At 52.4% G+C, this 25,107-nt stretch overlaps 1 protein-coding gene across 1 annotated transcript in view; it reads right to left on the reverse strand.

Annotated features, from left to right (window-relative positions):
* Positions 1-25,107, reverse strand: part of PAX2 (paired box 2) — a 79,786-nt gene that overhangs the window by 30,379 nt on the left and 24,300 nt on the right. The window contains 2 exon segments of the mRNA XM_032882251.1: positions 14,684-14,803; positions 16,465-16,550. Of these exon segments, the coding sequence (XP_032738142.1) occupies positions 14,684-14,803; positions 16,465-16,550 (206 nt within the window).

Genomic DNA, 25,107 nt, shown 5'->3' on the forward strand with positions numbered 1-25,107 from the left:
CTGTATATACAGTATCATTCCAATTTTGATAAAAATTTATATATGCACGGAAGGAAAAAAAATACCGTAAAGACTATACCAAATTCTAACAGTGGTTATCTCTCAGTGATGAGATTATGGGTGTTTTTTTTTTTAAAAACTTACTGTGTCTTCCAAGTACCTTCCAATGAGCATGTGTGACACTCATTATCAGACAAAAGTTATTTTTTTCCCTTTTAAAAAGGACACAACAGATGGAAGGAGGGGACCATAACCAAGGATGGATATGAGAGTAGCGTGAACCTGTCAGGAAGACAAAAGGTCAGAACAAGCTGAGACAACAGAAAAGGGCTTTCGTAGCTATGTCTGAAGAGAGAACAAAAAGGAAGGCAGGCTTAGGTTCAGTACTTGGCAAGGGGAGTAAGAAAGAAAAAAGCGGGGGGGGGGGAGGCAGAACCTCTCGACCCTCCCTCCCTCTGCTTGCCTTCTTCTCCACCGAAGCAAAATCTTCAAAATTGGACCAGCATGAGTTGCCCACATCAGCAGGGGGCCAGCCAGGTAACCCTTCTCTATTTCAATGTACTTAACTTTCCCTGGGCTCAGATAATTCATCTCCAGGGACCCTCCAGGAGAAAGTGGATAGGATCCTAAATTTTTTGCTGGTAATCCTTGAGAAATCACAATGAAATCATGAGGCAGTGACAAAGCCCAATGCCATCTTCCCTGCGAAAGGGAGGGGGGTTCATGCAAATAACGCTCTAATAAATTTAATGCTAGGGTCAGGAAATCTTCTAGAAGACATTGTTATACAGTTAATGTGTGGGCCCTGGGAAAAACATGGGGATACCCCAGAACCTGCCTGCACCCACCAAGAAGTTGTGGCACATTCATTAGCTATCAATGCTTAGATCAGATGCTAACCCCACTAAAACCTCTTTTAACTGCCCTGATTGGAAGCAACTGTGTGCGCTCTCTCTCTTTTCTAAACACTCATCATAGCACTTTATACCTTGATCATAGCATCTATCGCATTCTGCTTGTATAATGATGCGCATGTTTACCTCCCTACTAGATTAGAAGCTTCTCAAAGTCAAGAACTGCATTCTATTTACTTTTGTAAACCAGTCCCGCCATGTTTTATACATAGCAGGCACTCGATCTGCTCAACTTAAGTTGTATTTTTAATTGATTGAGAAAATGCTGTGGATGTGGTGAATGTTAACATTTCACAGGGAATCCCCTTCCTAATTTTATGGGCAGGATGAAGAAAAGTGAAATGCTTGATGGCTGCTGGGCTTAGTAGTACCCAAAGCATTCATTTACTGCAACCAGGAGGGAAGCTTCCACTGGTGGGCCACTGTCTCTCCTTTATTGTAGAGACAAATCTTTTTTTTTTTTTTTTTGAAGATTTTTATTTATTTATTTATTTGGGAGACAGCACAGAGGGAGAGGGAGAGGGAGAAGCAGACTCGCCGCTAGAGAGAGAGACCGATGCAGGATTCAATCCCAGGACCCTGAGATCATGCATGACCTGAGCTGAAAGCAGACGCTTAACCTAACCGACTGAGCCACCCAGGTGCCCCAAGGCAAATAATTCTTATAAAAAAAACCCGATTAGGATGATGCTACAGAAGACACCCTTATGATCTTAAGCAGGTAGAATTAAGAGCCCAAACCAACAAGATGGAATTCAACAGGGATAAATGGAATGCCCTATGTTTAGGTTAAAAAAAAAAAAAATCAATTATCCAAGTGCAGAATGGGGTAGACCTGGCTTGATAGCAATTGATGTGAAAAAGATCTCGAGGTTTTCGTTGACCACGAGCTCGATATGATCTTGAGTCTGACAGAGCTGCTAAAAAAAATCGAATGTAATCTTGGGTTAGGTTATGGAGGCAGAATCTCCAGATGGAGAGTGACCATGGTTCTACCATGCTTGGCACTGGCTAGCCAGCCTCTAGGGTTCACTGGGCACGTAGGAGAGACTTTAACTGTCAAGAGTGAATTCAGATATGGGCAACCAGGATGGTGGGAAGCCTTCCTCCAGTGCAGGGACCACATCATGTGAGAAACTAAAATTCACCCGGGGGCTCAGCAAACCAGGTGGGACAGATGGAAAGGAGGGAGAGAAGAAAGGGCATCAAAGGGAGATCTTTACCATCACTCTAAGTGGTGAATATTGTTGTCTCTATTTTAAAGAGGAGGAACCTGAGATTCAAAGAGATCATGTAAATAGCCAAAGGTCCCACAACCAGTAAGGAGAGCAGATGGACCCCACAGCCAGACATTTGGCTTCCAAGGTTTTTCCCTCAACATTACCCTGACTCAGAATCAAGGCAGTGCTGTTAACAATGACAACTGTCCATGTATGTCCTATGTGCAGGCAGGGGCTGTGGCCCATCAGCCAGAACTGTGAGAAGGGAGAGTTCTACGGGAGTGACGGATAAGACCAGATGACCTTTATGAATCTGATACTTTGCCTTGTCACCATCCTCAGTCCAGCAAATGATCTCCCTTCACCTGGGAGGGGTCTCTGGAGACAGTCTCTCCACATCTTAGGTACTCTGGGGCTCAAGTCCCAACTCCCGCTTGTTCTAGCCACTTCCCTGGATGCCTAGTGAATGCTTGGCTACATGGTTCAGCATTTAATTAATAGCTTATTGTCTGATGTGTGATAGCCTTGCCTCCCCCAGTAGATTATAAATTCCTGGAGACTCATGTCCTCCTGGTTATTTTTTCCTCTCATACATCCCAACACAGTGGGCACTTGAACCCACACTGATACAAAGCTCGCCAGAGATGTAAGTTTTCTCAATATTCCACTATTTACACACCAAAGGAAAACCATAGACTCTCAGCTGTCTGAAACAGCTTATAGGAAATCTGCCTGAGGACAGAGACGTGACCCTCACAGTTCCTCACCAAACAGTAGACGGGAGACCTAGACCTCCAGAGAATTATACCAGTACAGTGACCTCCCCCCTCCTGAATAAGCTAGTCCGCCCCCGTCCCCAAATCCCCAGGCACCTGTAGCAAAGAAGGGCAAGAGCCCCCACGGCTGACACACAGCCACCGTGAGTGCGTGTGACCCATCTAGGAAGTGGGTGGGGGAGCAGGCAGAGGTAAAGTGGGAGGGAAGGGGTGACCAGAGGCAATGACAGGAGGAGAGTGAACAGGCAGTGAAGAGAGAACTGAACTGTACAGAGAAAGGGGAAGGGTGAGCCCTGGGTGGGTTTGGGTGAATTCCCCAGAGTGATCAACTTTCCTGCTTGAGAGCAGGCGCTGTGCCTTCCTGCTGGCCGGCTGGCAGAGGCTAGGGCTCCAGGCTCCCTGGCCCTCAGTGGGGAAGGAGGGCTGGCCCAGCGTCCGTCTGTCTGTGTGGGGATGAGTCCTCCTCCAGCCCTATGTGGGCTCTCAGGACAGGGCTGGGACCTTCTGCCTGGTTCTGGGTTCCAGCTGGGGCCAGGGCCAGTTAGAAACCTCTCTGGAGCCAGGAGGGAAGGGGGCTTTGTTAGCTCAAAGGACACAAGCAAGGCGAAAAATTACATAGCAGGCCGCCCTAAGTATGCTTGTTTAGAGAAACTGCTTGCATTTATGAAGTCTTTGGTGCGGAAAGCAGGGTTGCAAATGACTGCATCAGAGCGACAGTAAAGGCCATTAATTTCCTGTTATGTTTTCCTGTGTTGGGGGCTTTATTAATTTAATTTTACACTGTCGAACAACAGCGAGAGCTGACACTGCCAGCCTCCACGGCTGGGGTTTTCTTTCTGTGTGTGTAGCAAGGCTTTGCCTGACATGCAAATCAACGCTATTACCAGAACCAATAAAGATGTGTGGCGGGAAGAGGGGAGGAATGAGGAGAGGAAGGGAGGGGAGGAGGGAGGGGAGAGGAGAGAGAAGGGGAGAGAAAGGGCGAAAGCCATCCTTGGCCAGTTTCTGCCTCCCTCCATGCCTGGCATCTCCTGGCTTCCAGAGCATTCTCCATAATCAGCAATTTCTGCCCATCCTTCGCTTTCCTTTCAACTCTTTTTCCCTCCACAGTCCGCCTTTGGATGACTCTACCTCTGCTATCCTCCTCTGTCCCAGCTCCTGGTGGAACTTGAACAGGGACACCAAGTTCCTGGGGAGAGGCAGGAGACAGACTTCCCCTCCCTGTGTCCCATCCCCAGCTAAGGCCTGTCACCGAAGCAAGGGAATGTCAATCCCAAGGGTCAGAGTGAAGGCCTTTACTACACACTCCCCTTTCCTCCAAAGTCAATGACTCCAGCCCATTTACATGATTAGTATATGAACACGTGAACCCATGTGCTTGTGCACACAAAGAAACCCCCAGAAGAGCAGATAGCCCACCTTGCTCATAAGTCCCTCTGAGAGCCCTTATCCTTAATCTTGCCAATCATTCATTTTCTTTGAAGTCCCAGGAAAAAAATACACTGTCTCTGTTTCTCCTTAAGAGACTCCAACAGCTGTCTTCAAGAGCTACAAGGTACCCAGCTGGCCTAGACCAAGATACCAGAGAAAAGGAATCCCAGTGTCAGAAAAAAGATAGTTTCCTGGGAGACCGCATTCTGGTCCCTTTTACCACAACGATCTGCCTGAGACCGTCCCCACTGCCCCTCACACAGAGCAGCTTTTACAGGCCGGCTGTACCAGGGGTCCACGCAGCCCTCGGTCCCGCTTGCCATGCCGCCAGTCTGCTCACTGGTTGGGTGCCTGGGTGGGCCACACCACCAAAGGAGAGGAAGATTGGGGGGGTGGTGCTGGGCAGGTGAGAGGGAAGGAAAGTGAAGCTCTTAGAGTCACTCCTACCAAACACACCATCTGCACCCCTCCATCCAGACTTTGCAGTCAGCTGGAGGCTAGGGAGATCTGTGTGAGCCCGTGGATGAGAGAGAGAGAGAGAGAGAGAGAGTGTGTCTATGCATCCCTGCCTCTGTCAATGGCTTGCATGAGCTCCTGCCCGCACTTTCTGCTTCAGGAGCTGTTTGCCAGGCTCTGAGAGGCTGTTGAATGGAATCCAGCTCTCCCTAGGAGGGAAGCATAAACTTCATAAACTGCATTTATCTTAATGCAGGTTCCTGGTGCTGCTTTCCTTGGGCTTTTCTTCCCTCCTCTGCCCGCTCTGTCTTGATCACATTTTATCCTTGCCCTTGTGTGCACCCAGACCCCACACGCGCACACACGCATACTATAGCCAGTACTTCTGAAAAAGATCAAGGCTCAGGCAGGAGGAGAATGCACAGGGCGTGAAAGCTGTGTTTAAAGGAGAACCCCTTGGCCTGGCGGTGGGGGGCCCCTCTGCGAGGTGCGAGGAGGGTCTCCAGTGGAGCCTCGCACACAGAGAGCATTCTGAGGCAGGCGGGGGCTGGAGGGGGTCCTTCGGGGAGGGAGGGATACTGATGTGTGGTGGGGACAGCCAAATGAGGAGCCACCTGGAGGCTGGGCCCTGGGGCTCCAAGGAAGGGAGGGAGCGAAGGCGAGGCCTTCGTGCAGGTTGAGGTTTGTGAGGCCTCCCTTGTCTGGCGTTGTCAAGGTCAGCAGGTTCAGGTTCACCGAAGGGTCAGGATGGTTTGAATTACTGGCTCTCCTGCAACTCGGCTAGAGGCTCGTGATCTGTCTCCCAGCCCCAGAGCCAGGCCCAGCCCTCCCCCACCCTCCTTGCCTTTGCGCCCCCACCCAGGGCAGGATGGGGAAGGTCCCGGAGGGTCCCTGCAGGCGTGGGCCACCGTGGTCCCCGGGGAAGGCAGGCAGGGAAGACTCTGAGCTCAGGGCTCCTCCGTGGGCAGCCAGTAGGCTCAGACCCACTCCTCCGGCAGGCAGCCGTCTGGCCTGCCTGCCTCCCAAGCCCTTTTCCTAAAGTGTCCCCCACGCCCCTGCCCTTTGCAGCTGCCCCTTGGCCTGCCGAGGAGGAGGAGGTGCCTGGGGAGGGGAGCCCAGGGTCAGCAGGGCCCGGCTTCTCCCTCCCACATCCAGAGCCTGCACTTGGGGGAGAAGGGCAGAGCTGAGGCCGCGGATTTCTCGCCTGGTGCCCTTGCCGGTGGAGGAAGGAGACTGATGCCTACCTTCAGGGCTGGAAGGAGGTTGCTGCGGGGAAGACAGGAGGTGAAGACACATTCTGACAAGACGGGTGTGTGCACACACTTGCGCAGGAGGGCACGGACGTAGGGGGCGGCAGGAGGACCTGACACCTTGGCTGGGAAAGTTCGGGTACTACGCTACCCCCACCCCGGTTTCCAATGGTGGAGGGACACAGGGAACCCCTCCACGGCAGATATGTCCATTCTCTCCTGGGCGCAGGGGCGACCTGTCTGTCATAGCTTCTTTTGTGCTAGACCTCAATGGTCTTCCTCAATCAAGAAAATATAACTCTTCACGGTGGCATGAACTGTGAGCTGGGGAACCACACCGCTTAGTGATCTGGCTGCCGGTCTCTGGGGTGAACGCAGAGATTTACGTACGAATCCACACACCCTGGCCAAGTACACAGAGCCATGGCCAAACCCTGGTCCTTCTCCACAGACAAAAGCAAGTCCACGGGTGCACAGACGCCAAATAAAATATCGACATAACCTACCCCTACTTCTGGGTAACAATATGATCAGTGTTCAACAGGCTCATGGCCGACATTCCCCAGAAAATGGGGCTAAAATAGGTGATCCATCTCAGAGAAACTCCCCTCTCGGGTACCAACGGTCTGATCTCCCAGGTTACTGGGAAGATAGAATCATAACAACGAGTGTGTGCTCATAAGAGGATTTCTCTTTTTCTTCAGTGTCTTAACTCTTTCTCGGACTGGAGTGGACATTAGCCAGGTTTTTGACGAGTTGTTGGAAAAGGAACATAGGTTGAGCTTTGTGGATACAGTAAAACTCAGACACTTGCCCAGACAGATGACTGCCTTCATGTAGATCGGTTTCTGGACTTTCACAGGACCTGCCTCATGAGGGGCGGAGTCTATGACCTGGGCCGGGTCGTATGGGGATGTGAAATCATATCCTTTCAGCCATAATCTACAGAGGACCTCTCCTTAGAGAAACTCCAACTCTGTTCGGCTTCCCTCTGCCAGCAAAATGTTTTTTTACAGTGCCTGGCCAGGGCCTGGAGGAGAGCGAAAGCTCTCCCAGTGGTTCTGTGATTTCCTGCCCAGGATGGAAGCTGACACCAGGGTTCTGAGAGCATACCACCCTGGAGTCTGGGCTCTGTGCTCCTGGGTTGGTGGGGCGGGGGGTGGTATTCTTCGAGAAGGGAAGCCGAGGGCTGGGGACGTAGGTGTGGAAGGAGGAAGGGGTATGCAGACATGGCTGCGCCCAGGTGCTGGGTCTGGTTAAGGATTCTGCAACACGGTGCAGCCTCAAGGTGTCTCCTGGACACCCCTCCCAGCTCCCTCAGCCCAGAACCCTGTCCCACTAACAGGCCTACGCTCTGCAAAACTTCCCTAGGTTCTGCCCACGCAAGCTGTGCTCCGACTGCTCTCTGCTTCTGGCTGTCCTTGGCATCTGGACCAAAAGGCCAGAGGGAGTCAGGCTCTGGCTCCTGCCTCACGCCACCCTCCCAAGCAGAGCCCACCTGCGGCCGTCCCCCACCGGCCTTCTCCAGGAGGCGCAGGGGAAGTCCCAGGGCCAGGCAGCCTCTCCTCTTCCCCTGGTGTGTGTGGGGGGTCCTCCTCGTCTGCCTCTTCTGACACCAGCACTCCTCCCGCTGCCCCTCCAAGAAGAGAGTGGGGAAGAGAGACTGGTGACCAGGGCACGCCTGCTTTACATTAATGAGCTACCCTGAGTGTAGTCCGGCCACCGAGGCCGCCTACAAAAGGAGGCGAGCGCGGGCGGCCAGGAGCAGGGCGGCTCAGGTAATTGGTTTATCTATCTGGAAGCAGGGGGAGCCATCTCAGCACAGACAGACTAGCAGTAAAGTCTCTTCCTTAAGGCTATTTCCTTTGTCTTTTCAATTGCTTGCACATCCATGTGAGAGAGGGAGAGAGTGTTAAAGAGAGAGGGAGAGGGAGAAATGTTAATTTGTGAATTAATGGCTTTTCTCAGCGGAATTGTAAATTCAAATGTCACCTCACACGGTGACACCACGGCTGGTCTGCTGAAGAAGCAATGATAAGATCCCCCACCTCCCTTGGTGCCCCTCCCTCCCCAAAGATAGCTGTGGAGTGGAACATGCTACTTTTAATTTGCAATAACAACACAACAGAGGTATGCAGTAATGACTGCCTTCCTCCACCCTCCTCCTGCCTGCCTTCCCCCCAGTCCGCTTGGCTCCCCATTTCCTCCCTCCCCACCCCTTTGCTCTTTGGAAACAACACCTCACCTCACCCTGGCTGCCCCCCACCCCAGCCCACCAGCCAGGGCCGATCACATGGAGGGTGGTGGTGGGGGGGTGTGCCTTCGAAATTGACGATGCTGCAACCCTCTCTTCTCCTTCAATAATCAGGGAATTAATGACCCTGAAGTTAAAGTGAGGCTGATACGGAGGCCCTGCCCAGCGTTGGGAAAAAGCCTTCATTGTTTTCAAGCAGGAGGCGGGCAGTAGTGAGGGAGATTCATGGATGGAGATTGAATATGCAATTTTCTTTCACCTTGCCAAGAGCTGCCCCTGGGCTGTGCCTGGCCTAAATTTTTCCTTTTACCATCTCTGCCTTATCCGGCCCTCCCACCTCCCTTCCATTCTTTCCAGAAAATTACCTTCAAAATTGATTTCCACTTTTACAAACAAATATAATGGGAACACAGGAAAAAACTTGGGCCGTGATGAATTAGGGCTGTCAGGTGCTTCCAGGTCTCCTTTGCTTTTGTTTTACTACCCGATCTGTTCTTTGTTTTTCCAAGGGCTGGAAAAAGTGCCCCCCATCCACGGAGTGTCTGACCCTCCAGGCTGCTGGGGCCTTAGCCCCCAAACCCGGCAGTGGCCCGTGGCCTAAGTGATCCGAGCCCTGAGACTCTGTTAGCCTCTTGGTTTCCCAGTGGAAGACTGACCCACCTCCTTGTTTCCGCTCCCTGGCTCTTAGGAGCCCACCCTCTGAATTATCTCTAACCACCACCCCCCAGCTCTGTCCCCTGACCCCCACGCCATATTCCCTCTGTCCCCCATACCTCTTAAAGTCCAGACCAGATGCAAACCTCCACCTCCTCTAATGTGGGCAGGATCAGTGTATACCTCGACTAGAGCAAATAAGAGACAGACAGACACTGAGAGATCCCGAAAGACAGGCAGGTAGAAGACTGGGGACAAGACCCGGAGATTAGGAGACCAGGCTCCTCCTGCAAGGGCTGTGAGGTTTCTGAGTGACAACTCCCACACAGCCTGAGGGTGTAAGGGTTCCCAGCCTCAGTCTCCCCGGCCTTAGGCCCCAGGCAAACCAGGAGGCAGGCTCAGGACAGCCCATCCTTTTGCCTCCAGAATGCAAGGTGGTGCCTATGGGATCTTTTGGGTGACACTCTATACACCTGTGGACTCGGATGGCGGAGGCTTCAAAGGCTCAGGCCTGGCCTAGAGCTCTCTCTGTTCACTAGTGCTGGCGGACACACACCTGCTCACACCTGGTTGTCTCTTTAAGTATATACACTACCTAGAAGACTGCACACCTGCCCCGTACAGGCATTCCATGCCCCTTTTTACCCAAAGATCTCAGAATGGTGGAAAACGCACATTTACCCATATTTGCATAAACCACGTAAAAAATTACATGGTGTGCATAAAACAACACGCACACGTTTCCCTAGCTAAATAAATACACTTACATGTGAGAGCAGAAATGCACAGCAATGGAGAGAGGGAGGGATGCCTCCATGTTAGAAAAGAAGGGGTCCTAGATTTAATTATGCGCATCTGAAATGCTTTTGGACATTAAGAGAGGACACGTGGCCCACACAGATAACCACACAGCAAATGCCCACGCAGAGATGGACAAAGGTCCTCCCGATCACACACGGGTGGCTGACATCTTTCCCCCACTCCCTGGCCCCATCCCTGTGAGCTTGTCCCAGTGTCAGTTTCCTGAACCAAGAATGGAACGTGGGCCCAAATAGGTTTTATTCTGAGATGACTTCACTTTCCTTCAAAGTATAAACCTGCCGATTAGGTCCTCCCCCGCAGACCCACGACGACCTGCCTTCCAAGATGGAGTTGGCTCAACGCTGTATCCGTGCTTCTGTGTGGTCCTCTCCACAGTCTCCCTGAAGTGAGTGCGATGCCATCTCCATTGTATAGAGAAGACTGAGCTGATCAAGGTTGAGCAATCTGCCCGAGCCACTGGGATTCCAACCCTGGGGCGGGGGGGTGCCCCACTCCAGGGGCACACACCTTTCCCCACTGAGCCGCACTGCCCAGCCACGCCACTCCAGGGACAGCCTGCTTGCCTCCACCTGGCACCCTCGTCCTCCTCCTTGCTGGGCAGGGGTCCTGCAGCCTCTTCTTGCCCAAAGCCAGGGCTCCTTGACTGGGAAGGCGCTGCTCATTGCCACCACCAAATCCCCTCGTTTGCTCCACGTCTAACCTGAGCAACACTTAACTAACTCAGGAAACAAGGCTCTTTTTCCAGTTATGGCTACATCCAAAGCAGAAGGGAGCTATTAAAGGCAGTGACAGGACAGAGCCGTTTCCTTGCAACCCTCCCAGTCTGCAAATACACCCCTGCATGGGGTTGGGCACCTCTTAACCACGCAACTCATTGTGTACCTAATTAATGGAATGCAAAATCACAGCCCCCTGCAAGCCCACACATCAAAGGATGATACCAACACACCTTCCTTCACACAGATAACCAGCCTCATGCCATATGACTTCATTTGGATTTTTGGACAAGTTATGTAATTGCTCCGTGCATCAACAACACGCATGGACAGCGATGCTTTAGGCGATGGCCAAAAGCAACTGGGTGAAGGCAAAGGACTCTGGTTTTCCAGCCTGAAAAAATACAAGAGTCTCTATCTTCCAGACACATAAACCAGGGCATACAGTATTCAGGGAAGCAGTGTCCCTTCAAGGGACTCTAATATACTCAACTGAAATCATAGCCAAAAAGAGGTAAGGATCTTAGCAGGGCACTAACTGGGGATCTACCTTCTCCGACTGATGGAGAGAGCCTGGCTTCTGGATGCTTTGTGACATAGCTTCCTCGTCTACCCTTGGTCCATCTGCCTGTCTCATTCTGGGAGATCCTGGACTCAGGTAGGTGGACAGTGTCAAAGCTTCTTGACTAGCACATGTCTCAAAGGAAAGTCCAGGGATTTTCCCATACCTCCAATGGCATGAGAAGGCATCTCAGGCAGGCTCACAGACACTGTCAGTTCCCTTTTCCCCGGAGTCACAGCTGATCGGCCCTTTACTAATATCTCCACAGATATGATTGTTGCAGATACTAATAACGCCGTCCATATTCCGAGTGCCAATGCCAATAATGCTCTGGGTATTATCACTGTGAACACCAATAACTACCGCTGAGATTGTCTCCAGTAATGCCAGCACACGCTGCAGAGATTGTCCTCACTAATGCCCACCACCGTGACATTGTTAGAGCTGAAGAATAGGCCCAGCTGTACCCAGAGGCAGGAGCTGGAGCGGTTTCCTTGAGGACAGAAAGGCTCACGGCTTGCCCTCGGGGTACGGCGCGTGGGGCCTAGGGAGGGGCGGCGGGGTCCTCCTGGAGCGAGATGGGCCCCTCTGCTCCCTGGAGGTCTAGTCCCTTGGCATGCATCCCCACTCCCATGCCAGTGCCCTGCAGGGCACCCCCCCCCCCCCCCCGGTCAGTTTCCTTGTAGCCTGTGCCGCAAGCCTGGTGGCTGAAGGACACACCTGGGTGTCTGCAGCCCGTGCCTGAGGCTGCCTCCTGCCACCGGCCTGCCAGCTGCTGTGCTACCTTGGCCTGACCGCACACTTGGGCTACATCATCTTGACACATAATTATCTCTCCTATTCTTAATCATCTGAGCTGCTCCCTAATGCAAACTGGGCCTGGCTGCCTGGAGGCACCCAGGATGGGGGAGGGGGCAGAGCTGCAAAAGGTCTGCCTTTGCTCTCTCCTTTCCTCTCCCTTCCACATGGATCCCACCGACAGGTCAACTGTGTGCAGCAGCCAGGGGTGGGCACGGGGGCAGGTCAGGGAGAATGGACTTCCCTCACAGGTGCTGCCTTCTACCAGGGAAATGGCGGCTCCACCTGGGCTGGGGTTGGCCAGAGGAAGCGGGAGTCAAGGCAAGAGAACCATCCCCCCACACCCCAAAAGTAGTAGGGCCTCAGATCCTCCTTGTCCCCTGGCTGGGCCCAGGATGTAGTTGTTTAAGCCATAGGGGAAACCGAGAGCTCCCATTAGCCCTCACCTAGAAGATGCCAACTGCTTCCTGAGCTATCTCCCCGCTGCCATCACAGTCACCCTGCCGGAGGATGGCCTTCCCAAACCTAGCCCTGCTCTTCTCCCTTCCTGCTCAGACACTTACAGTGGCTACTCATGTCTGCAGAATGAAGAACATGGTCCAGTCTTGGGCTGATCTCCTGTGGCCCTAACCCATGCACTTAGCCTTAGCCTTCCCTCCCAGCCTTTTCCTCTCACCGCTTCAGCCCTGCCAGAGCATGCGTGAGTCTTCCCACCACAGCACCTTCTGGTCGCAAAGCACAGTCTACCAGATAGAATTTCACACTGCCATTGTCTCTGAACATGCCTCTGACCCATCATTCAAGCCCCTCCTTGAAATGCAGCCCTTCCCACCAGGCTACTCCCTCCCGACTCTGGGTTCCCATGGCGTGTGGCCCAGACCTCCATCACAGCACAGCTATCTGATGGGCCTTTCTGCTCTCTGGGCTCACGTGATTTACATGCCCCACTAGACTGTAAGCTCCTTAAGGACAAGAATCATATCTTGTTCTGCTTTGGGGTCCTCCAGCGCCGAGCCTTTCTTGCCGCTGATGCACAAGAAAGGTTCACTGAATTGAATTGACTTGAAACAATGAAGGTGATCAGTTGCAGGGAGGAGAGCGCTCTGTTCTGGGGCGGCTGGGCCCAACCCTGGGTGGCCACAGCCTCCTGCACTGGCCTCCTCTCAGGAGGCCCACAGGAGCCCAGGAAACAGTGCATGTTTGGCCCCAAACACAGACAAAAAGGAAGAGTACACAGGGGAGTGGGGTCCTATGGCTTCCCCTGGCCCCGCCTGGTGGATATCTCACACTCTAAAAAATGCAGGGGCTGGTGGTGAAAGGGGGAACCCTTGGGGCCTGGGGAAGAATCTTCCAAACCACTCAGGGTGCCCAGGGCGCCTGGCTAAGGCTGGAGTGTGGGAAGCCCCCAGGGAGGACTGGGACCTAGCGCCTTTCCGAAAGCCTCTCCCTGCCCATCAGGGGCTGCCGCCAAAACAACCACAATGAAATTTAGTGAGTGGCAAAGGCCGTGGCAGCCAAATGGGTTTCGATATTTTGGAAGAAGGAGAAATAGAGCCAGACAAGCTGTTTCCCTGTGAAACGAGGCCATTAGGGCTTCTGGAAGGAGGCCAGCACCAGGTCATCACTGTCTTGCCAGACCCAGGCCTCTCCCATGCTCCGTCCCTTCCGCTGGAGTCTGGGGCTTTCACACTCTCTTTGCCCTCAGCCTGGGCCCAGGGAATCTCACTTTTGTCCCTTTTCTCCATTCCTTACCCTCAAACGCTACCCCAATCAAAGGCTTGTCTATGCTTGGGATGGCCATGTGATTTATTATCCAAACAGGACATTTTTGAGAGAAAAAAGAGATGCCAATGGGCCAAGATGCAGAGACAAAAAGCATAAATTGGGACCGTCCTGGTGAATGGGATATTCAGTGCCCCTTTATGTTCATCTCTAGAGGATTCTATTTCATGGGAGGTACCTTTAAAATCATACACCCTCCCTAGACCAGAAGGTTACTGCTTCCCCAGCAGGGACCATGAGACCAGGACAGGAAGCAGGGTCCAGACAGTGGTGTCTCCACCGGCCTGGGCTTGTGGGCTCTGTGCCATGGGCCCTTCTCTCATCGGAAGAGAATCAGATGGTCACCAAGGGACTCATGTCTCAACATTTATAAAACGCCTTCTCCCAAGCTCCTGGCCACCACTCCCTCTTCCAGTCCTTTCCCCTCTTCCTCCTCTTCATTTCTCCCTCCCCTGAACTCCCTGCCCAACAGTCTTGGCCACACCTTAAAGCATTACCTGGAACAGGGAGTAGGGGGGAGGGGGCAGACAAGAGCCTGAGTGGTGTCTCCTCCCATAGGGCGGAGTACAGAAGGCCCATGTCCAGCTCCCTGAGTGGTTTCAGTGGGGCCAGGGGGGCGGTGTGCAGAATCCATGTGTCAACCTGGGTCAGCCGCACGTGACGTCATGCCCCCATCTTCTGATGGGTTGGGATCAGGTAAGAACAAGGACAGATTGGTCTTTAATCCCTGGGTCAGAGATCAGCTGTCCCCCAACTTCCTGACACCTCCCAAGATACACGGCTCATGCTCTCACCCTTGCACCCCGCTGGGATGTTAGGGGCAGTCCCAGCAGAAGAGGAGGCCACTGAGGCTGCAGAGCAGATGGTGAAGCTGATGGCCAGCAGCCTGCCTCCCTCTCCAGGAGCCAGCAGGGCAGTGGGGGGACCTGGGCCTTGCTACTAAAACTGATCTCACAGCAGAGCAGCTGCGAGGCCGGGCCGAAACCGGAGCTCCGAGTCCAAGGACAAAGCATGCACAGGGAAGCCAAGCCTCTTCCCTCCTCCCTACCTTCATCACGTTTCCTCTTCTCACCATTGGAGCGAGGGATCCCCAGGATCCCATTGATGGAGTAGGATCCCACTGGATCATTGGAGGCGCTGGAAACAGGAGGGGAGGCCGTACTGGGAACTGGATGAGAATAAGGAGGAAAGGCCATCAGGATAACAGCTGTGATTACAGGCCGAAGCCCCAGGGCTGGGGGCAGAGAGGGGCAGAGGCAGTAAGAGGGATGGGGAGCTCATAGTCCTCTTTGTCCTCTGAGGTTTACGGGGAACGCAGGGCTCTACAGCCCCAGGTCTTCACCCCAGAGACTCCTCTGGGCCCTTCAACTCACTTCCTGAGGATGGAGGGAAACACCAACCCTGACTCAATCCCAAGAGTGACTCGGTGTTTCTGCAGAAAGCGCAGCTCCTAGCAGGCCTCCCTGCATAGCCAGCCACCCCTGGGGCCGGCCTGACCCTTCTAAACACACCCCAGCTCACGGTCTCTAGGCTCCTGGGTCGGCCTTTACCAACTTTGTTTCAGAGGCAGTGGCTTTCTAGTCTCCGTCTCTGACACTCTAGGAGATACAAGAATGGGCGTGATATTGCCCAGGAGGCCATGGCTCCTCTCTACCAGTTGCTTCTGGACTTGAAATCACTTGAGAAGCTCCTCATTTCTCCCTCAGGGCACAGGTTAGTGAAAACACTCACTGTACAGTGATCAACTCGGGTACAGCCTGGCCCAGCCCTGCTTCCCGGCACACGCTGTAACATGGCCTCAGAAACTACAGCTCCTGCCAACTTCAGGAGGGCTTGGACCAGCCACTCTACTTCCTGCTGGTCCAGAGAGAAGGGGACAGCTGCCAAGAGGGGCAGCGGGAGAAGTAGAACCACATTTCAGCCCCTTATGCCCCAGGCCACATCTATGGCTACAGCCCCACCAAGGGCCCTTGGGTCAAAGGGAAGACTATATGGCAGGGGATATTAGCTGGGGTTGCGGTGGGCCTGGGTCATGTCTCCGAGAGGCCATGAGCAAGGATCAGTACAGAAGGAGGCTGAAGCAGCAGAGTACAGACGGGAGGGGAGAGAGACAGATCAAGAAGAGACGGGTTAAGAGGAAAGAGGCCATGAGGAGCAGAGCAGAGAGGGGGAAACAGATCCAGAGCCACACATGCAGAGAAAGGGAAAGGCAGAGAGAGGAAGGAAAAGAGAGAAGGCAGAGGTGGGGAGAAGAGAAGAATAATTTGAAAAATTACATGCAGTAAGAAGGTAGATAGGAGAGAAAGAGGCAAGTGGACACAGAATCAGATAAAAACAAAAGATGAGGAAGGAGGTGGAAGGGGGAGAGGAAAAGCTAAAGGATGGGAACATGTGGGTGGCTCAGGCGGTAAGCATCTGCCTTCGGCTCGGGTCATAATCCCGGGGTCCTGGGATCGGGCCCCTCATGAAGCTCCCTGCTCAGCGGGAAGCCTGCTTCTCCCTCTCCTGTTCCCCCTGCTTATGTTCCCTTTCTCACTGTGTCTCTCTCTGTCAAATAAATAAATATTTTTTTTAAAAGCTAAAGGAAAATCTTGATTGAGACAGAGACAGAGACAGAAAAGGAGCTGCAAGGAGATGTGGGCAGAAGGCAGAGAACAGTTCTGGTGAGTGAGTCTCTTGGGGAGATCCTGACCTCTAGTAGCTCAGGAAGAGTGTGGGTTGGGAAAGAGGGCCTGGGACCTCAGGTAGATGGGCAGGTTCTGCGGCAGGAGAGAGTGTCTGGCTCTCCTAGGTGGGGCCCCCCCTCCTCCCTTCCTTAAGCCCTCTTACCAATGGTGTGGCCGGGGGCAGTCACTCCCGTCCCAGCCCCATCCGGCGTTGGGTGGAAAGGCTGCTGAACTTTGGTCCTGATGATCCTGCAACAGCATCAAAACAGCATCACACATCACATGCCTACTCCTGCCAGCACCAGCTCCGGCCCAGCCCTGCACAGGGCCTCTCCCAAGCTTCCCAGCTCCTTCCTCATCCCTTGGTTCCCTGTGCCCCCTCGCTGACTGCTGTGAGGCATGAGCCGCCAATACCCCCCCCCCCACCCTAGGGCTCTGCAGAGCCAGCCTAGTGCAGCTGGACAGAGGCGTCTGCATGCTCTCCCACGGTGTGCATCGTCTGAGCTGCAGCTGGATTTTCGGTGGCAAGGACTGGGGCAGCAGAGTGAGTGGAGCACAGCATCCTTCCCTTTTCTGGGGGTGGGGACGGCCCTGGTGGCTTGTTGCCCACCCTTCCCTCCTCGACCACATGCAAAGCTCCTCTGAACAGGACTCCCTGGGTCTGGAGATCATTTTGGAACTGGCTTTCCTATTGGGACTGTACCACAGTCCTCTAGAGTTGGGGGACAGAGTAAGATTTCCCTATGTCTTGAGCTAAAAAAATATAACCAGGAAAGGGCTGGGTCACAGGTAGTCCTTTCTGTCCCCGGGATTCCAGCACAGCTCATGGTCCCTTCGCCAAATACCAGGCCCTGAAAAGCTTCTTCCTGTGTCCATGCACTGCCCAGCTCCTGCCCAGCTCGCTGGCCCAATGATTTGCTTTTCTGGGGTCTTACTTGGATCACAGCTTCTTTACTAGCCTAGTTGAAAAGTCTGGCACCCACCCTATATGCTCTGGTGGGGGGGCGGGGGTGGGATCAAACACCCCAGGGCTGGGATTAGCCTGCTTGTCAGTGATCTGAGGAGCCCACGGCTCAGTGATGCAGAAGACCAATGCCAAGACCAAGGAATGCTCCCCTCTGCCCACTAGTCCGAATAGGTACTCTTGAAAGCGGCTTCTCCCATGGCATTGCCCCTCCCTACACAGAAGCGTGGGAGCTAAGTTCACCCAAACCAGCCAGGTGAGTCAGAAGCCATGAGCAGACCCCGCTCTGGTTTAAGTGAGCGCTCACGGGAACAGAGATAAGGCATCTGCCTCACTGTGCTAGAGGAAAAACTGGATGGAGCGGGAACACACATCCAGAGAAAGCTCAGGGGCCCCGAGGAGCCTGGGAGTAAACGTTAGAAGGAGGAGGAGGAGGATCCCAGCCCCTTGCAGGTGGGGGACTGGGAAAGGAGTCCCTGAGGAAGTAGATCTTCACGCAGACCTTCAGGGGAGGGGAGGGCAGGGAGAGGAGTGGAAAGGGCAGCAGGTGGTCTGGCAGGGGCCCTGAGTCCTGCTTCTGACTCTGCCTCTCAACAGCCACAAGAGCTCTGGGGCTCATCAATCGGTCTCTCGGGGCCTCTGTTTCTTTAGCTGTAAAGTAAAAAGGTGGGACTACAGGCTCTTGAAGGGCTGCTTCCCAGGGAAAAATATTACGGTTCTAAGATGAGCAAAGCGGCTGTGGCGGGGTAGGGTGGGAGCATTATAAGCAGGTGCTGGAGGAAGGGAGGAGAAAGGCATGGAAGCCAAGTTAGTTTTAGGGGTTAAAGCCCAGACTGGCCAGCCAGGAGCAGTAGAGGTATGTAAAGGAGAAAGAGGAAATAAGGCTGAAAACTTGGAAGTAATGATGGTAAAAGTGATTTTCCATCTGTTCATCATCTAGTAGGTGCCCAAATTATATGCAATTTATATCACTTATACATACGACGGCTCCTTCTCCCAACAACCTCCCGAGTAGATACTATTCTCATTTTGCAGGTTGAAAACCAAAGCTGACAGAGGTTAAGTGGCTCAGTCAAGACCACACTGTTGGTGAGGGCGGAGGTAGAACTCTGTCCCTAAAACGGGTGCTCTCCGTGACTTTGTCACACTCCTGTCAACATGCAGCAGCCAGGGTTAGAGTGAGTCTCAAGCCGGGAGTGATCTCGAAATTAGAGATCCGGGTAAGGCAGCACACAGGCACGAGGTTTCAGGAAGGAAAGGAAAGAGTCTGCAAGACACTGTGAAAGCAGAATGATCAGGATTTAGCAACTGGCTGGAGTCAACCACGGCCCTAAGACCCTCAGTTCTGGGGACAAGGCAGGCTGGTGCTTTGTGCCGCTGTCAGGAGAGGATAGGGAGGGAGGTGGCTGGTTTTGTCTTGGGCTTGCAGTGTCTGGGGTGGTAAGGGAGTGTCCAGCTGGCACAGTAGACACAGATCTTAGACTGTCAAGGAAAAGGGTATTGATAGAGACAAGGGACCTAAGGAGCGGGTGTCTGGAGGGCACCCACCTTCACAGGCTGAGGAAAAGAACCTGACCTCGCAGAGGGCTCAGAATTGGTCACATTGGAAATGGCAGGACCACGATGGGGCCATTTCACCTAAGTCATGGTGAAGAACGTTTCCAAAAGGAGAGTATAATTCGCAGCATCAATGACAATGTAAAGACTGGAGGGAACTGGGAATAAGAAGAAGCACAGATTTGGGAATTTGGGGGACGGCAGTCTCATCAAAGCAACTGGGACAGGACAGAAAGAGGTTAGGGAGTGAACAGGAGTAGAGGGAGGCAGTGAAAGTAGACCAGTGCCTTCAGAAGTCTGTAGGAAAGGAGAGGAGAGGAAGTGTGGAAACCAGTGGATGGAACTGGCGGCTGAGGGGGAGGGAAGGCCATTTAAGGTAGGAAGGACCTGGATACGTTTGCAGGCTGAGGAGGGAGAACTAGGGGGAGAGCCTGAAGTTGCCTGGCAAGATGCAGATGACTGAGAGAACAAGGCAGAGCAAGGAGAGGCAGCAGGAAGAGCTGGCGAGAGAGATGGTGCATTCTGAGGTGGCTAAGAGCTCTGAAAAGGAGCTTTTACAGCTCCTCTCTCTCAGCACAGCAAAAGGCAAGTTCATCTCCCTAGAGCTGGGGGAAGGTTTGGAGCATAATCACAATGGGAAAGATCAGACAGGAGCCGAAGCCCGTTGAGAATGGTCTATAGGAAAAGTCTAGAAGGGGGCTGTGCAGCTCAGAGCAGCCACTCTGAATTCATTGCAGCAAAATCTTCTGGGATCTCACTGGGCCTGCTGTGTGGGGGCTCTGGACTGCAGGTTGGTGAGCCCTGGACTAAGGAAACCCCAGGGCTGGGGCTGGCTGACTCAGATAACTGGATTGCCTTGCAGAGTTTCTATCTTTGTTACCAAGAACCTCTGACCCCTGGGGCACTGGTGTAGATTTAGTCGAGGCAGCAAGTGATGGAAAATCACTACTCCCTGACAGCGGCTTGGGGATCCGTGGGAGAGGAGCTGGGCAGGGCGCCTGTGTGAGTTACTCTTCTTCTTGGTGTCCATCCATGCCCCCCCAGGAAGTGGACACTTGCTAGACTCCAGAGCTGATCTGGGGAAATTTAAGAACTGGAATCGTGGATACCTGGTGGTTATTGATTGCTGACCTGGAATCCCGTACATGACTGACAATGCAGGGGATTATCACCAGAGCTTAAAAAGATCTTAAAAAGCTTAAAAAGTGTAGGACTGCTGTGGGTGACTGTCTGATACTACTTTCCCATTTCTCCTCATTCTCTCCCCATCTTTTTCATTCTTGGCACTGCAAGACAGCCAGACACATGCATGTCCTCCACGGCCCCAGGCGGGTCTGGCCCTCAAGTCAAGTGTGCAGGTAAAGATCTTTGGGGGATCAGTGGGGAGTCCGGGAGCCCATGTCTCTACTAGGCAGCTAGCAAGTGCCATTTCTTGTTGCCATGGGAAAATGGCCCTGTCAGGACCCCTGCTCCCTACTTCTTTTTCCAGCATGTTCTCCTTCACAGGGATGGGCCCTTCCTCCCCAACCTTTCCTGGCTTGGCCTGAGCTCAGCAGGAGGCACTTGAGGAACTTGGCAAGGGTGTGACTAGGGTAAAGGGATGAAGGGGGTGGGCTCTGGGCCCAGTCTGCCTGAGTCTGAGTCCCAGCTCAGGGGACTTTCTCTAATGAGACCCCTGACAGTTTCTTACTCCCTCACCTGTAAAAGAGGATAATAATACTGTTCACCTCCCAGGATTGTGGTGAGGTTTAAATAAGATAATGCATGTCAGATGGTTAGTATGATGCTTGGCTCAGTAAATGCTAGCGCTAATAATAATAACAACGTCTAGGAGTAGCCATGTTCCTGTGGGTGGCCATCAGGACCAGCTGCCTTCTATTTAGGGACTGAGCCAGGTGCAGGCAGGAGGCCTCGAAGGCCAACATGGTCCAGCCGGGTCAGTGCCACCGCTATGGGGGCCCCCGACAGAGCACCGAGAAGACAAGAAGCAATAGCAGCAGTTGTCTTAGCCTGACCGCAAAAGAGGTGCTTCAGTGAGACAGACTAGGGCCCTCCGCCCAGGATCCCTGGGAGGGATCCACAGACAGCATGAGCCCCAGCTTCTTCGGGGCCCAGTAGATGCCAGGGGGCCGTGACTGTGCTTCCAAGGATAAATGACAAGGCAGGTGAAGTCACTCTTTCCTTGGTTAAATTCCCAGGAGGCCTCCACCTCCCACCAAGCTGGAGATCAAAACAGTTTCATCAGCTCTGTGAGTTAGAATGAAAGCAGGTAATGAGTCTCCTATTAACAGTTTGCTAAACTCATGGAGAAACCGAGGAGCTCTCAACATTCTAAGAAAGCGCCAAGGAAATCCTTCCTCCTCTTCTGGTTCTCCTCCTTCTCCCACTTCCTCTTCCTCCTCTCCTTCCTTCCTCTGTGTGTCATTCTCTGTCTCTCTGCCCCGTGGCTCTCTCTGCCCGTCTGTGAGTCTCCCTTCTCTGGGTCCGTCTCTCTGCACCCCGTAGTCCCACTGTGGCTGTGTGAAGTTATTGATTCCTGGGAGCTGGGGGAAAGCAGGAGGCAGGGCTGGGGTGCAGGCTCAGGGATGGAAATAGAAGGCTATAAATTATTTGTGACAGGAAAGCAATAGTGGCAGAGTGCTGAGCACAAGTCCTGTGTCACTATTAGATTCCTTTTAGCCTGATGACACTGTAAAAAAGGTTAAGTGTCTGCTGGAATCGTACACCTGGGGGGCCGGGGCAGCCTAGGAGCAGAACAAGCCACTGAGAGCAGGTATATCAATTCTCCAGGCCAATAATATTCCACTCATTGATCGCCACGCAAAGTTCAAAAATCTCATTACAGCCAGGCAGACCGGGAACTTTTTACAAATCAATAGAATGATATAATGTATGTATACTTAGTACAAATGTATCTATTCATCTATCCATCCATCCACGGTCCGCCTCAGGGTTTCCAAGTTAACCTACCCATCATATTATGTTATGTTATGTATGATATTATATTGCATTGTATTATATGATAATAAATGGTGTGCAAAAACTCCCCCTGAGGTGGAGACGAGGAGAGGTCCTATTAGCATTGAGGTGACCTCAGACAGCTCACCTTGGAGAGAGTTAGGTGACAGCATAGCCAGGGCGAGGCTGGTCAGGATTTCTAGGAGCAATGCTTCCTTAACAGGATCCCCAGGAATAAAATCCATTGTCTACTGAGTATTTACTATGCGTTAGGCAATGCTCTACATGCCCCAAACAGTTTACTTAATCCTCACAACAACCCATTTTGGAGATACGGCATGTTGCAATTTGCCCAACGTCACCCATTTAATAAATGGCCAAGTCTGGGGTTTGAACTCAAGGAAACTAAATGCAAGGCCCACACCCGTAACCACCACGCTAGCCTATCTCCAGAAAAGAAATACCCTGTAGCCCAGAATCCAAACTCTTGGATTCTATTTCCAGCCTCTTCTGTTGTGTTCTGAGAAACAAAGGGTAGGGGGCTCCCTGAGAGTTAGTATTCCCTTCTCTAAAATGGGAGTAATAACACCTGTAGGAACCAGCCGCTGACAACGTGATATATACATGGATCTCCAAACACGTCCCCATAAAATCCTGTCTGGTTGCCCGGAGCGGATGGCATTCCCCGCGATGAAATTACTTCTTAGCAGAAGGGCAGGTTGGTCCCAGGCTTGGCCATGTTACTGGTTTGCTGAAAGGGTCTTTAGGGCAAGAAGTCAGGTGTCTGTATACATGCGCCATGCACATGTATAAATCAGTTCAAACTGTCCTAGGGTAGACTGCCCACTTCAGAGTTTTTGCAGAAAATATTTCATTCCTCTCAGGGGAAAAGTCTGTCCTGATTTGGTAAATCGAGGGAACTCCAGGGGCCGACAATGTCTCAGCCTGGCTGGCCCCACAGGCCACGGAGCCAGAGGAGTGGTGGGCAGGGCCTCCTTCTGCACCCTTGGGCTTCCTGGTATTAGAGGCTGGATCATTCCAGAGGACAAAATGATATTTGCTTCAGCAAAGGACATTTTGCACACAACTGTTTCAACACAGGCCTTTGAGAACTGCCTCTGCCGGGTACATGTCCCGGGCTGAGCCCTGAGTCAAGTTGGAACAGCGCAGACAGCTGGAGACTTTTCAAGGCAGAACTTCAAGTGAACTGTCATAGATTATTCAGGAGAATTTCACCTCCCCTTAAAATGGTTCCTGCCTCCCCATCCTCCTGAGAACTTTGAGGAACTAGGATTTCCCCTCCGTACATCCCAGGAACCAAAGCCCTCACATTTAGGACCGCCCCCTCGCAGACGAAACAGCATCCGTCCAACCTGCTCTCCCCACTGCAGCCTGGAAATGCTTGGTGTAAAGCCATCTTCCCAGGCTCCTGCTCAGCAGTCTGTGCAGGTCAGGGTGGCTCGCCCATGCCCACTCAGACCCCTGCAGGTTTCAGCGCGGACAACCACCCACACAGGTCAGCAGGGTCTGTGAGTGAACATGGCTGCGGACGGGAAGCTTCCGGCAGGAACTTCCGTTCTGGCTAGAGCATGGTAGAGCTGGAATGCTGGGTTTCTGAGCTTAACGCCTCCTCCCCCCCCCCACCCCCCAGCAAATGCGCCAAGAGCTTCTGCCTCCTTTGTTGCTTCTCAGAAGGCATGACTGAGCTCCAAGAGATGAAAAGCTTGCAGAAGAGTTTCCTCAAACCACCGTCCTTGAACCACCTGCGTTGGAATCCCCTGGGGTGCACTTTAGCCCTCCTGATTAAAATGTCTGATGGTGTTAAGGCCCAGGACTCTGTATTCAAGCAAATTGCCCAGATTATTCTTAAGTCCTATAATATTTGAGAAGACTGGCTTAAGCCAGGGGGTGAAGAAACCACCCCTGTGGTAATATAGGGGAGCCTTGAGAGGGTTGAGAGAAAGTCTTAGAAGGCTCAAAGTTTCCTTACTCCTATCTGTCCATCAACATTTCTCTCCATCTGCTGATCCTGACTCCCACTGACCCAGGAAGCAAAATTCAAGAAGCTATCACAGTTCCTCCGTGGAAACTAAACTAGAGGTTAAAAATAAAAATAATTTCAAAATAGGTTTTTGTACATTGCCAGATGCTAGATTCCCACTGGGTTCCTTGGCTATCACCTTAAATAGTATTTCTTTAGATATCCTGCATCAACTTAGCCTTCTAAGACTGGCACTACGGGCGATAATCCTTCCACCACGTGTCCCCGGGAGCCCAGGCCAGATACAATTTACCAGGCTAGATGGGCCATGGGGCTGGCCCAAGGGGGCAATAGTGATGGTTTATATGATGAATGGTAAGCATATGGATTGATTTAACTTCAAGATATGCATAGGTTTAAAAATTAAGGGGCAATGTGTTTAACTAACCATTTGGAAACCAGTCTGCAGTGCATGCCAAGCCCAGAGCGTGACCAGACTAGCTCCTTTCACCACCAGCCCTGCCCTCATCTGTCAGGGCTTCCGGGCTAGAACTGGGGTCCACCAGCTGTCCACCCCATGATCCTGCTTGGGAAGTCCAGAGGCTAGAAGATTGGCAGGATGTGATGGTGAAAGGGGTGCCATGTAGCCTCCCTGCTTGGACCAAGTCCTCCCTGCCCATGCTCCGTGTCCCTCCCTGGCAAGCCCTCCTCCCTAGGCAAGCAGAAGGAAGCCTGGAGGAAGTGCCCTGAGCAGCAGCAGAGGTGGGGCCTGACCTCCTTGCCTCTTGCCCCTCCCACCTCTGGCCCAGTGACTCCAGTATTCGAAAACAATCCATCAGTCTGTCTCCTGAAAGAATGTGACGTGGCTAAACCCTACAATTGCTTCCTATTACCAACAGAATCAATTCAAAATTCCTCAGCCTGGCCTTCAAAATCTTTCCCAATCTGGCTCCGCCCTGGCTTTCCAATCTCTTTCTCTCCGCACCCCTCTTGCCCTCAGGGTCTAGCACAGAGCTGAAAGCTTGTCTCCTTGCTTACTGAATTCACACTGAGTCCTCCCCAAGACCCTGAGCTCTACATGGGCAGAGATCACACCCATTTCTCTCACTAATGTATTTCCAGCACCTAGCAATGGTGCCTGGAAGAATGTTAGCGCTTAAAAACTATTTGCTGAATAACAAATGAAGGTTATTATTAATAATGATAAGGATAACATCTTCGGGAATAAAGTGTACTAATATACATTCACTGTGTACCAGGCACTGTGCTAAGCACTTTACATGAATTAATTTATTTCTCACAACTTCTTAGGAAGATTATTATCCCTATTCCACAGATGTGGAAAC

The sequence above is a fragment of the Lontra canadensis genome, unplaced genomic scaffold (genome assembly GCF_010015895.1).
Source record: "Lontra canadensis isolate GAN:19392208 unplaced genomic scaffold, GSC_riverotter_1.0 scaffold3, whole genome shotgun sequence".
Lineage (NCBI taxonomy): Eukaryota > Metazoa > Chordata > Mammalia > Carnivora > Mustelidae > Lontra > Lontra canadensis.